This window comes from Solenopsis invicta, chromosome 2 (genome assembly GCF_016802725.1).
Source record: "Solenopsis invicta isolate M01_SB chromosome 2, UNIL_Sinv_3.0, whole genome shotgun sequence".
NCBI classification, from domain to species: Eukaryota; Metazoa; Arthropoda; class Insecta; order Hymenoptera; family Formicidae; genus Solenopsis; species Solenopsis invicta.
In genome coordinates, this window is record NC_052665.1 from 7,236,698 (window position 1) to 7,249,147 (window position 12,450).

Here is a 12,450-nt window from a genome sequence, read left to right on the forward strand (position 1 = left end):
GCGAGAAGGATCGGCTTTGCGCACACTCTCGTCGAAACTTGTCGCTCTCGCAATTAAGAAGCTCCGCTCGATATCCGACGTCCGTGCTGCATTAACAGCCGTGTATATCCGGCTGCTGCACCAAGCCTGGCGTCGATTGTAAAAGGGATGAAGGAGAACGGGGTTGGCGCGCGTATGAAGCGCGCCGAGGACCATTATGTACAAGTTGAGAGCGCGATGCTTGGATCCCTGTGCTATACGCCGGCTCGTTATAACTTTGGAGTTAGCCAGTGGCTCGGTTGCGGGCGTAAGGTGAAGACGACAACGATGACGTCGGCGAACGTCCCTCCCCAAATTGGAGGAGGATGAAGAGCAGTGGAGACCGTTTTATGTAATAATAATTGGATGGCGGTATCCTTTCATCTGGGTATGACCCATCTGGGTATGACCCCCTTCTTCGCATCCTGCGACCGCGGAAGGACGAAAAAGAGGAGGAAGGATCCCGCGCGAGGGGATGACAGTGAGGGACGGACAATCAGTGCGCAGCTACGACGACGGAAATAATTTTCGTGCGACGACGAGTAGCTGCGGTTGCGAGATTTTTACAAAAGGAAAGAGAGGCCCGATTGGCCTCTTTCGCCGTTACCTCTCTTTCCGATCAGGATAATAGAAGTACCTTGCGCACAGGGATCACGTATTGTAGTGCCAAAAAAAAAATTGATTCAACGTTCTCTCTGAATCATCCACTTTATTCTATAAGCTAGGAATGTTAGAAGCAAAATTTAAAAAAATGCTAATTGCTTTAACAGTCTTTAAATTATAAAATATTAAAGATTAATCAATATTAGGTAGTCAAGTTTCAAATAAGTAGACTGTTAATTGATATATTTATATTTAGAGATATTCAGAGATGCTCATTTAGAAATATTAAAAATTCGACTTAAATTAAAATGCAACGTTTCTTAAAATAATTTCAAATTAAAAATTGAAACAAACAAATCATTTAAACAATAAATTGTACATTTTAAATAGACTTAAAAACAAGTGTATGATGGTTACGAATTTATTTATAATTTTTATAAATAAAAATTGTTACCGGTAATTTGAATAGAAAAATACAAATAATTAGCAGTCTTTTATATCATTTTCTTGATACTCGTAAAACTGAAAATAATAAGCGATTCGAATTGATTTTAATGGAAAATTTCCGTCTCTTTGTAGGTGTCGTCCATTAACAGGGTACTCAGGAACCTGGCCTCGCAGAAGGAGCAACAGGCGGCCGCGGTGCAAGCGCATCAGGGTGCCGAGAGCGTCTACGACAAGCTGAGAATGTTTAACGGGCAGGCAGCAGGCTGGCCACCAGCGTGGTATTCGGCGACACCTCCCCATCATCCCCTGGCCACGGGAATTCCAACCGCGGCGACTCCTGGATCCGGTCAGACTCTTCTGCCCGGTAGTCAGCTTCACGGGCGTGACGATTCTTTATTGAAGCGAAGCGGTAAGTTTCGATTTACTTTTTCCTTCGATCACAATAAAGTACTTTTGGAAATATTAACGAAATGGTTGATAGCGTGCCTTAAATATCATTTTACTGACTAATATTTATTTTCCTATTGCCTTTTAATAAAATGTTTATTTTTCAAATTACAAAAAATAAAGTCTGTATTAAAAAAAAAATTTATATAAAGATACAACAATCTTTCTTTCGTGCAAAAAAAATAATTCGTATAATTTTAATATGATAATTTATATTAATTAAAAATTTTCGATGAGCATTTGCCTTTGCAAAATAAAATGCATACGATCTTGCTTTTGAATTGTCAAACGATTGCATCTTTTCTACTTAAGTAGATACAATTGTATCATCCCCCTCGATTCGCAAGAATTGTACGCCGCATTGTGTGATTTCGGATTCTCGACACCTCGTACAATGCATGCATGTGCACATACGCGAGTAGGGAAAAAAGATCCGTCCTGTATAAGTCTAATAGGATCACGAAAATCGAGCCTGCGAGAGTCGGTTCTTAGCTGAAATCAGCCCACGAATGACGAACCCAGATGCGGCCGCCCTCAATAGAGAGATTACGTGAACCGTGATAAAGTGACAGGTAGAAAAGTGCTTTCGCTGGCAGCGTGTTCTTCAATTTGACTATCGTCAATGCGTTTCCGCAGTCTTGGAATTCATTTTGCATATCGTTTCCTAATTATATGTCAATCTGATTATCCGAAAAGTGGATATTTTTAATATTATATATATTCTCAGTGCATTCTGTATATTGAAATATCAAAACTTTTGCTATAAGATAATTTCATATATAACAATAATAATAATAATAATAATACTAACGCTAAGTCAAATATAACCGAGACAATAAAATTTTTATTTGTATCAAGATGCGTCTTAAATCGCGTCGCCACTTATAAGGTAATAGTTTATGCTTTACTGGATACGTCAAAGTGCCGCTTAAAGTGTACACTTGAATGCACAGGAATGTATCGAACGGTCGCGGTCGATCGCGGCCACTTTGGCCACAGCGGGCGTAGCGGCCGGATTGTAGAAAGCATCAGGCTAATCTCTTCTCTTTCTTCGCCGGGCGTGCGTTGTCACCTAGAAAATTAAAGCCAACGATCCGTCTGCAGCGGATCGCCGAGGATCGTTCCTGGTCTGGTCGTTACGCGCAGGGGTGTTCGCGAGGAGGTTTGGGAATGGGTTCCGCGCGAAGGAGAAGAACGGGAGCTGATGGTTAGAACGACGAGGCCAGGCAGGAAGGACCAGAGGGAAAGAAAGAGGCGTGTTTGGGGTGCCGGTATTTCTAGTCGAGGGGGTTGCGCAGGGCCGAGTCCAATTGGGGGTTGCGCGGGGGTTGAGATGAGCGAACGAGAAAGCGAGCAGCTGACGAGCGAACGGTATATATGTATATGTATATATACGCAATACATATGTACATACCTATGTACGCAAGCGTAAGAGCTTACCTATATGTACATATACATATATACATACACACATACATACATACATATATATATATATATATATATATATATATATATTTCTCCATTGCCGTACGGAGGGACGAACACGGACAGAGCGGAGGCACGGAGAGAAGGCACTGGGAGGAATGGAAAGAGACGAGGGTGTGGTGCGCGGAGGCGGAAAGTAATCGCGGCCCACGGGGCTTGACGAGGGGCTACCCTTGCGCGCGTACGAACCGACGCACCCCGCAACACGAGACGCGACCCCGAAGAACGGTCGCGTACGCCTGAACGCGCGGCGGTGTCTAGGAATCTCGAGAACGGCGGATCGCATTACGGGATTGGCCGATTGATGTGTCGCGAAACGGCAGGCTCTCTTAATTAGATCGCGACGCTCTCTTCACGATGTGAAAAAAATGATTAATGCACGGAAAGAACGATTTTGCTGAATTACTTGGCTAAAAATTTAACTAATTACAGATTTAAAAATAATTTTGTCGAATCATTAAAATAATTATGAAGAACAATCAAGCATAATTATAACAAATGTTTCGACATTTCTCCATAATTATTTTTTGGTGTGACAAAAATTTATTTTCAGACCTAACTAAATTTTTAAATACTTTAACAAAATCATTCTTTCCGTGTGCTTGACCCAATTTAGAAAACAGAATGACAATTATTATTAGGATATAATCGTCCTTTAATTGTAACATGAAATGTTACAATTAATTTCACTGTATAATCGTAAATGTAGAAGATATATTTAAGATAGATGAAACAATACATTTAAAGGCAAGATAATTAATTCTTGTTCCAGACACTGGGTCTCTATTGTCGCATCAGCAAGAGACAACTTCGGACGGTAATTCGGAGCACAACTCCTCTGGCGACGAGGACTCGCAAGTGCGGCTAAGGCTGAAGAGGAAATTGCAGCGCAATCGAACTTCCTTCTCTAACGAGCAGATAGACAGTCTTGAGAAAGGTCAGTAGAAAATCCGAAAGGTTATCAATCTTGACAATCAATTCTAGTATATATACGCAACTTCGCAGAAATCACGTGCTTTCCCTCGATTCTTCTTTCAACTAGCTCCTGTTTTTTTAATTGGACTTAAAAAAAATGCTTGTTACTTTATAGTTTTTTTTTCTTCTTGGTACTCAAACTTGAAATATAACTTTTCGTATATCTTTCTTATTCATTCGTGATACAAAAGTTATCGGTGTACTCCGATATGTCGAGATTAGATATTCTTCTCCGCTCGGTCTCCCCGAAATCCGCTCGGTCGGGAAAGAAAATACGCGATGGCCGGCAAGCTTCGTGTAATATCGCGATAATTAATGCCGACGACGCGGCTAAATAACGAGCACTTGTTGCAAACTGGTTTCGTTTCAGAATTCGAGCGGACACATTACCCGGACGTGTTTGCACGGGAGCGTCTCGCCGAGAAGATCGGATTACCTGAGGCACGTATCCAGGTGAGTGTGAATGTGCGAATGCGGCGTGTGTGCGCTTCCTCCACCGACATTCGCTCCACCCACCTGTCCTCCTCTCTCCGACCCTCTCGCCCTCGCAACGTTTTCCCCGGGCGCGTCTTTCTCTCTTCTTATTCCGCCCGTTCCTCGCGGGAGGGTCGAACGGCGCGGCGTAAGTGCGACGACGCCCTTTCATTAAACGCTTTTAACGTGCGGCCACGTGGTCGTACGTGGGGAACATTAAACACCTCCGACGGTGAAAGAGCTTGATACCACCCGCGAGACTTCCAATGAGATTTTGTCACCTCTTTCGTCCGACTGCTTCTCCGCCATTTACGTATACCTTATATGTGCCTGCGCGAGACTTTTCTCGTCATTTGCGACGCATAGACAGATGCGCGATTTATTTGTGTGTTTAAATTTAGAAATATACGCTGGAAGATGTGCAATATTTCTCCAACAATAATGCATTGATTATATTGGAAATTTTATGCGTTACATCCTATTCTCACCTTAGATTTTAAGAATTATTAGACGAAACACGTTCTGACAATTAACGAGAACATGGAAGCACAATTATATAGATCCAAATGTTTTATTGGATTAAACAAATCCACAACTATAATTGAATTTTGTCTTCTGAAGAACTCTACAAATTCAAAGAATCTTTAATGGCGATGGCAAGACCAAGAGTCACGGAGAACGAGAGACAGAACCCTGACAGACCAAGAATCATTTAAATTATAAGATCGGGAAAACTCGTAAAACCTCGCATTTAAAGTGGGTAGTGTCACTGCAACCCTTGTTCGTTTCCTCATAAAGTTTCCGCGAACTCTCTGTTCGCCTTTTCCGCGAGGCAAGTTTACATTCTTCATGTGACGTGGCAAAAGCTGCAACTCGTAGAATTGCGATAATCAAATTAAAGGAAACGAAAATCTTAACTTTCACGATAATTTCAAAATGAAAAAACTAAACAGCCCAATAGGCTGATAGATCTTTTTAAAAGGTTTGGATATCTAAATTGTTATAATTTATTTTGCATGTACTTCGTTTCTATTGCATCCCGTATATATTATTTTGAATCAATAAATTACAGGGGGTCTTTAATTTATTATGTTATTCGTTATATTTTCATCGTCACAGTAACTGTTCTAAACAGAATTATCAGTAAACTGAAAATGGTATTTTGAATACGATTAAAGTTCTAGTTATGTAACCAGCTTATATGTTGACAATATGTGCTGGCGTTGTTTAACAACTCTCGCATTTCGATAATATTCCTTACTTTTTAATCACAAAAGGGATGCAGAACACCGTGTTACATAATTACAATTAATATCAACGTCGAATCGCTAATACGTAAGTAGCCTTATCGAACATTGTTTGGCCGCGTTTACTCTCCACCTCCTGCCGCCTCTCACCTGCACCACTGCGCGGTATGAAGAGACGACGACGGAAGGGTCGACGAAGTGGCCGGCGGGGTTCGGTGTGGTGGTAGTAACTGGGCGCGCTGAGCGTTATGTGGACGTACAAACAGTGCAAGACCATGTTGACGCATGTTTTCAAGCCTCGTTGGCTGGTATTGATCTTGCTAAGTGCAGGAAACCGGGAGTTCCGGCGTGGGAGGGAAAAGGAGAAGTTGGACGAGGAAGAGAGAAAGAGGAAGAGAGAGAGAGAGAGAGAGAGGAAGACTGAGCGAGACCGAGGGAAACCGAAAGAGGGTGGAGAGAAAAAGACAGTAGAGATCGCTGGGAGGACGAAAGAGGGAATCGCGGAGATCGCCGAGTAGGACCGATTGCCGGACGATCGTTGAATGGCGAAGTATGTGAAAGACGAAGAATGAAGTGCCGGGAACTCTAATGGAACGTAGAACACATTACGCGGCGTGGCACGGCGCGGCATGGCGCGGCATGTAAACGCGGCCCGCCCGAACCGCGAGGGATCGTGCAAAAGGCCTAAGAGGGTTCTCGGACGCAACCATGGCAACCATGGTCGTGTCCCCAGGGAGGTCGCCCTCCGATTGGCCCATCCCTCGCTTTTCCACCTATATACCTCGGCCATGGCCACGAGATTCGCCACGCCGTACTACCGCCACGTCGCCGGCCGATTATCATCCGCGGCATTCCCTAAGTCGACTCGTGCGAGCGCGATGGCCGATACGCCGCGAGGATTAAAGCGGGATTTTTGCCCGAGAACGCCAAATGAAACGGGCGCAAATAATAAATCATAAGTCATAAATCATAAAGTTGGATGTTAGATATGCACGAAATCTGTCGAGATCAATATTAATATCGCTAAACGACTTGTAGATAAAGACGTTTATTTGCTTCTCGTTTACATCCTTTTTTGGTAAAAATGAGAGACTTTGCAGCGTGACAGTATTCGTACGCTTCATTAGTCTCCAAAAGTGCCGACGAGGCGTGTAAACGAGCGAATTTCTTGCGCTTCCAGTCGGCACGTCGACTGAATGAAGGTCGAAAGTTTCAAGGTCGGAAATCCAGCGTTGGAAACCGGTCTCCGTTTCACATTTCGGCCGTTGACGACGTCGAGATGAGAGAGAGAGAGAGAGAGAGAGAGAGAGAGAGAGAGAGAGAGAGGCTGTGTTCTTCGAGTGGGTAACGCTAAGGACCAAACGTGTTCGGATCACGGACTTTCGCGTGGATCGATTCGGACGAGTTTTCGGGACGAGGGAGGACGAGTTTACGAGGGACGATAGTATTGGGCGGAAGAAGCCCGCTGCGGGCGAATGGCAGATATTTGACGGTGGGGTGGTCGAACACGATTTGCTGCGCCAATGGGAGGACAGGAGGATAGAATTTATTTTTTGATTCAATCGAGGACCCCTGTCGTGCTCGTAGCGCGCGGCGTTATACGTGAGATTGCGGAAGGCTTGTATTTCTACGTTGATGGCATTTCTTTCCGCTGCGAAAAACATCCCTCTTTTTTACCCCAGTATCGCACACGCGATAATTCGTTACGTCAAAATCGACAGAAATGGAAATTGCCGTTATTGCTTTGCCCTGTATTTTTATCTGCCCGCACTAGTATGCGAAAACATGGGGATTACTCTTTCAGAAACTTTCGCTGTAATTACGCGACTGTTGGCTGTATTAAATGTACATAATTTATTAGGGGTTTTTCTTTCTCGATTCATTTGAGTGCAAAAAAGAATCGTACACGGAAAGAATTTTTCGTTTCATTTCACCGCAAAATTCGTTATAAATTTTACTACGTGTGGTAATAAGTTCGGAACAACTTGGCAACCTATCAAATATTATGAGTAATGATAGAAATATTTGAAATACACAAAAGACGTTTTATAAACTGCTCAATAAAACTTACCATACAGCATTATGAAATGTTATAAGGTAAAATTTTTACTTTAAATTTATGACCAAATTTTCTTGTATAATGATATATAATATAATCATATACGAAATTTGTTTTTATATAATTATGTATTTAATTATACAGTTTTTTAAAAAACACGTTTATCCTAATAGGATTTGAATTCAGTATTTCATAAGTCTCTTCCCTTACCAGCTACATCATTTCTTCTATTGATAAATGTGTTATATATTGTTTATTTATGTTATAAACGCACCGTTTAATTATCATGCTGCATGGTAAAATTATTATGAGCGATTAAGTCAAATTGAAAATTATCATGCTGTATTGTAAAATTTATATAAGATATTGCACATGTTTATCGCTACTTGACGTTTATTCCGTTTAAAACAATCATAAATTCTGTTCAATATTTTCATATTTTAAAATTATTGAAATTTCACTATACAGTTTAGTAATAAAAATAATCATACGTATTTTATATTTTATGTAAAAATATAAAACGTGAGTAGTAGATAATAATAAATTAGAGAAAATTACATCATAAAATTCTTCGAAATGCAATGTCGTCCTACGATTACTAGGAATTTGAGGAAAATGTTCTTCGTATATGACATACGTCAATGTTTGCATCAATACAAATTTAATAACCTTAATGTTTCATAACAGTAAGATGTAATCGTATAGAATGGTATTAAAATATTTCTTTGTACACAAAGATAATCGAAGAGCGTGTAATAAATTCGTATATCCGTACGCCTGTATAATATTGACGCTACTCGAACGATATTGCAACATGTACGTAAAAAAAGAGATGTGAAAGCCAAATGCACGGTTCATGGATTGCTCTAAGTGCCGGCGAGGGAAAACCGATATATCGAAGGGGACGAATCCTCTTATCGCCGAAAGGAATCACAAAAATCAGGAAATCCGTGCAGGCGTAGCTCAGGGAACGATAAAGTCTCGATTTTTATTATACGAGCGTGCCATCGTCGGTGTTATTTGGGATATCGCCTTGGCATAGAGTGAAAGGACAATTATTGAAGCCGCTACTAGTTCTTCAGTATTTTCACTACATCACTATCGTCACACTTTTATATAATTCTGACGTACTCTTTATCTTCTTCTAATTATAGTTCTGCAAAGAAACAAGGAGTCGATTGGATATATAAAGGTTAAAGAGTTAATCGACGTTTTAAAAATCTAATAGCACACCACGCAGATAGAAATAATCGAAGACCTTCGGTCCGTCTCGATACTATTAATGCGAGACTGGCGCGATTGCAACGGCGTGTTACATACAGCACGCTCTTTCTCGGATATCGGGCTCGATGCAATTTGTAGTACAATCAGAAGCATGAAAAGAGACGCGTGTATATGCGCGACAGCGAAGGGGCGGCAGGTAAAAACATGTAGAGAGGGATGCGGCGAAGGACCGGAGCGAAGGGAAAGGACCAAGCGAGCAAGAGTAACTCAATTTCCCGTCTGACAACTGCTCAATTGCAATTAACAAATTGGAGAAGCGCCTCGTGCAAACTCGCGCGTCTGTTCGCACGAGATGCGAAAAGAGTGTCTGGGCGCTAGATTTCGCGTTACCTCGGAAGTGCACGAGAGGAGATCGGTTGGATAGAGGCGGGAAAAAAAGGGCGAGAGAGAGAAAGAGAGAGGGAGGGGGGACGAGATGACAGGGTGGTGCGGAAAAGGGTGAGAGCGTTCTCTCCGGAGAGGAAGCAGAGGAGAATCGCGCGGAGCGCGAACGAGTGTGAATGCGAACGAGTGCGGATGATGCGAAATACCGTGCTGGCGGCGCCGAGTGTGCGGCTGCACACTTATCGTGACAAAGGCACCGTCATTGTGTCGGTTGCAGGTGTGGTTCAGTAATCGCAGGGCGAAGTGGCGTCGAGAGGAGAAATTACGGAACCAGAGGAGGGCCGCCGTCGATCAGGTGGTCGCCGGTGGCAGCGGCGGGGGTAGCGGCGCCGCGCCTCCCGCGGCCACCCCTGCCACGCCACGACTGCCCTTAAACGCCGGATTCAACGCCATGTACTCGTCGATACCGCAACCGATCGCCACCATGCCTGATACATACAGGTAAGGGAATTTTTTTTGCATTACTCGTTAAAGCGACACTATTGTTCCTCAAATGCACAATTTATCTGCAAGAATAAATCTCGGTCGTTCAATAATGGCGATACTCATTATTGCAAAATACGAAAGTTTATTAAATCCTTTATACAAATTTCATAATTTTAATATTACATATCGCAACAACTTCTCTCTTAGTTCCTGAAACTCCGTTTGCAAACGCAATTACATGTTACTGTAATTAGAGTTGACTGCACGTGCATGCCAATTGCGTATCGTTGGTTGAGTTGTTGCTTGTTTTTCGATATGGATGAGCTTCTGTCTCACTCGTAGCTCGATGTCAAGCAGCCTGGGAGGGTCAATGGGTGGAAGCTGTCTTCAGCAACGCGCCGAGGGCTACCCGGCGTACGTGTTTCACGAGCCTCTTCACTCGCTCACGCAGTCTTACTCGCACGCGCACAGCGCGGCCGCGGCCGCGCACTCGCAACCGCATCGCGGCATCCCGTCTCACGGTGGCACCCCCACGACGCCAGGGGGACAACCCGCCGGACCAGGTGGAGCACCTTACCAGCCGACGACCTCGACCGCAACCGGTGAGTTCTCGACAACCGACTAATTTGCCGTGTTCCCTGCGCCTCGTGCTTTCAAGGTCGCTCAAGAACAATTTAGGCAGCGTCAGGAATAATTACTGATTGCCGGAAGCAATCAATAATGTCGCCTAAGAGGTGCACATGCAGTATGTCTGCTAAAATATTTACTCGTAACAAAAGATGATGTTTTTTTAAAAGATTTTTAATTTTGTCCGATCTTGTTTAACCATCGAATCAATTTTTATTATTCCTCAATTAAAATTAATTCAAGAGTAAAAGTTCCATAACAATTTTTAACGTATCTAGTTTAGCTAGATATAAATCTGAAAATAATTTATTTTAGACCACATCAAAATATAATTATGTAGAATGATCAAAATGGTTACTGGGACGTCAACACTTTTTGCAGCATTCCTCATTATGCTTGAACGTTTTTCATAATTATTTTGATGGTTCAACAAAATTATTTTCATATTTATTTTTAAATAAACTTTCAGATATTTCAGCAAAATCGTTCTTTTCGTATATGATTATCACCTAGCACAAATATCAAAGAGTTATGCGTATGCACGTTTGCAACTATAAAAATTCTTTCTTAACTTTTCAATCGCTTAGATTATATGTAAAAAAAATTTGATAAACTCGAGAATGCAACACGCAATACAGAAACACGGAGAATGTAATGATAAAACGAATGTGAATCCTCGCCAAAAACCAGTAGAGGTTTTCGTTTCCAATTTTCGCCCAGCGCGCGGCCGCCGTTTCTTCCTCGTGTTCCAGCCGGCTCAAAGCGCGAAATAAAGCGTCGAGAATTACCTGGGAGCCTCTTCACACGCAATCTACATAGTCCTGCTAACAGAACAAGAGAGAGAGAGAGAGAGAGAGAGAGAGAGAGAGAGAGAGGGCGAGAGAGCGAGAGAGAAAGATATAAAGAGCGAGCGGGCAACGACGCGGTCGCGGCTCCACGCTCGCCCACGGAATTGTAAAAGGATTTTAAAACAAATCTCGCATGGCGCCGCTGGGCTGAATCGAAGAATGGGATGTTCGGCGGTTTTCCAACCCCGCCGATGTAGCTGGTGAATTTTCCATTTTCTCGACTCAACTTCTCTTTCCCCCTGTTCCTCTCTCTCTCTCTCTCTCTTTTTACGTGTCGGCTGGCTCCTCTGTTCGACTCTTTCTTTTCTCTCCCGACTCTCTTTCTCTATTATCCCTTTTCTCCGTCTATCTGCCCATGTCTCACCCCCTCGTCTTCCGTTTAGCGAAAGCCACGGAGGGTCGCGCCTCTTCTCGCAGCCCACGTCGCCTCGTCTTCTCTCCCTTTCTCTCATCCCCTTCGCCTCTACACCCTTCCACTTTTGAAGAGGCGCGCTCGCTCCTTCGTGTCTATCCATCTATCCGTCCCTCTCGTCGCCCTCCGCCACCGCCGCCACCGCCGCCGTCGGGCTCCCTTTCGCCTCTTTCTCCGTGTCTCTCTTTCTCTTCCTCTCTCTGTCTCTCTCTCTCTCGCTTCCTCTCCCTCCTGAGGATATACAGGGGTGAACAGAGGATGTGGATGGGTTGGGTCTCGCCTCGGCTGGGCGAGCGCTCAATAACGTGCGAACCCAAAGGGGAGGAAATACGGGGGTGCGCGGCGTACCTACAGGAACGGAGCGGAGCGCAAGCCGGAATGGTGGAATACTGCGGAACACGCGCGCACTGTGTCCCACCCCGCTATCCCTCTCGCCGTCCCCGCGCGCACTCTTCTCGCGGCCGTCTTTCTTCCTTTCCGCTCTTTCGTCCCCCTCGTTTTCCCGCCATTCCTCCCTATCATCCTCCCCGCGCAGTCCTCCTGCTCCTTACGTGCGGAACGAGCCGCGGGTTATCCATCATAATCGCTTTACGTGCACGAGCGCCGTAAGGACTTTCACCGCGCTCGTTAGCGCCGCGCCGCGTCCTGCCGGCTCAAACGGCGCCGTTTTCATAGTTAAGTAGCCGTCCCCCCCCTCCCTCCGGGGGGGGG

At 44.0% G+C, this 12,450-nt stretch overlaps 1 protein-coding gene across 2 annotated transcripts in view; it reads left to right on the top strand.

Moving 5' to 3' along the window:
- The window catches only part of LOC105200938 (paired box protein Pax-6), a 35,094-nt gene that overhangs the window by 18,108 nt on the left and 4,536 nt on the right, over positions 1–12,450 (top strand). Inside the window, exons 5-9 of one of the 2 annotated variants that reach the window (XM_026130127.2) lie at positions 1,201–1,477; positions 3,776–3,940; positions 4,349–4,419; positions 9,644–9,867; positions 10,195–10,454. In XM_026130127.2, coding sequence (XP_025985912.2) covers positions 1,201–1,477; positions 3,776–3,940; positions 4,349–4,419; positions 9,644–9,867; positions 10,195–10,454 — 997 coding nt within the window. Of the gene's footprint in view, positions 1–1,200; positions 1,478–3,775; positions 3,941–4,348; positions 4,432–9,643; positions 9,868–10,194; positions 10,455–12,450 lie in introns of both variants that reach the window. The other variant, XM_026130126.2, reaches the window with a different exon arrangement.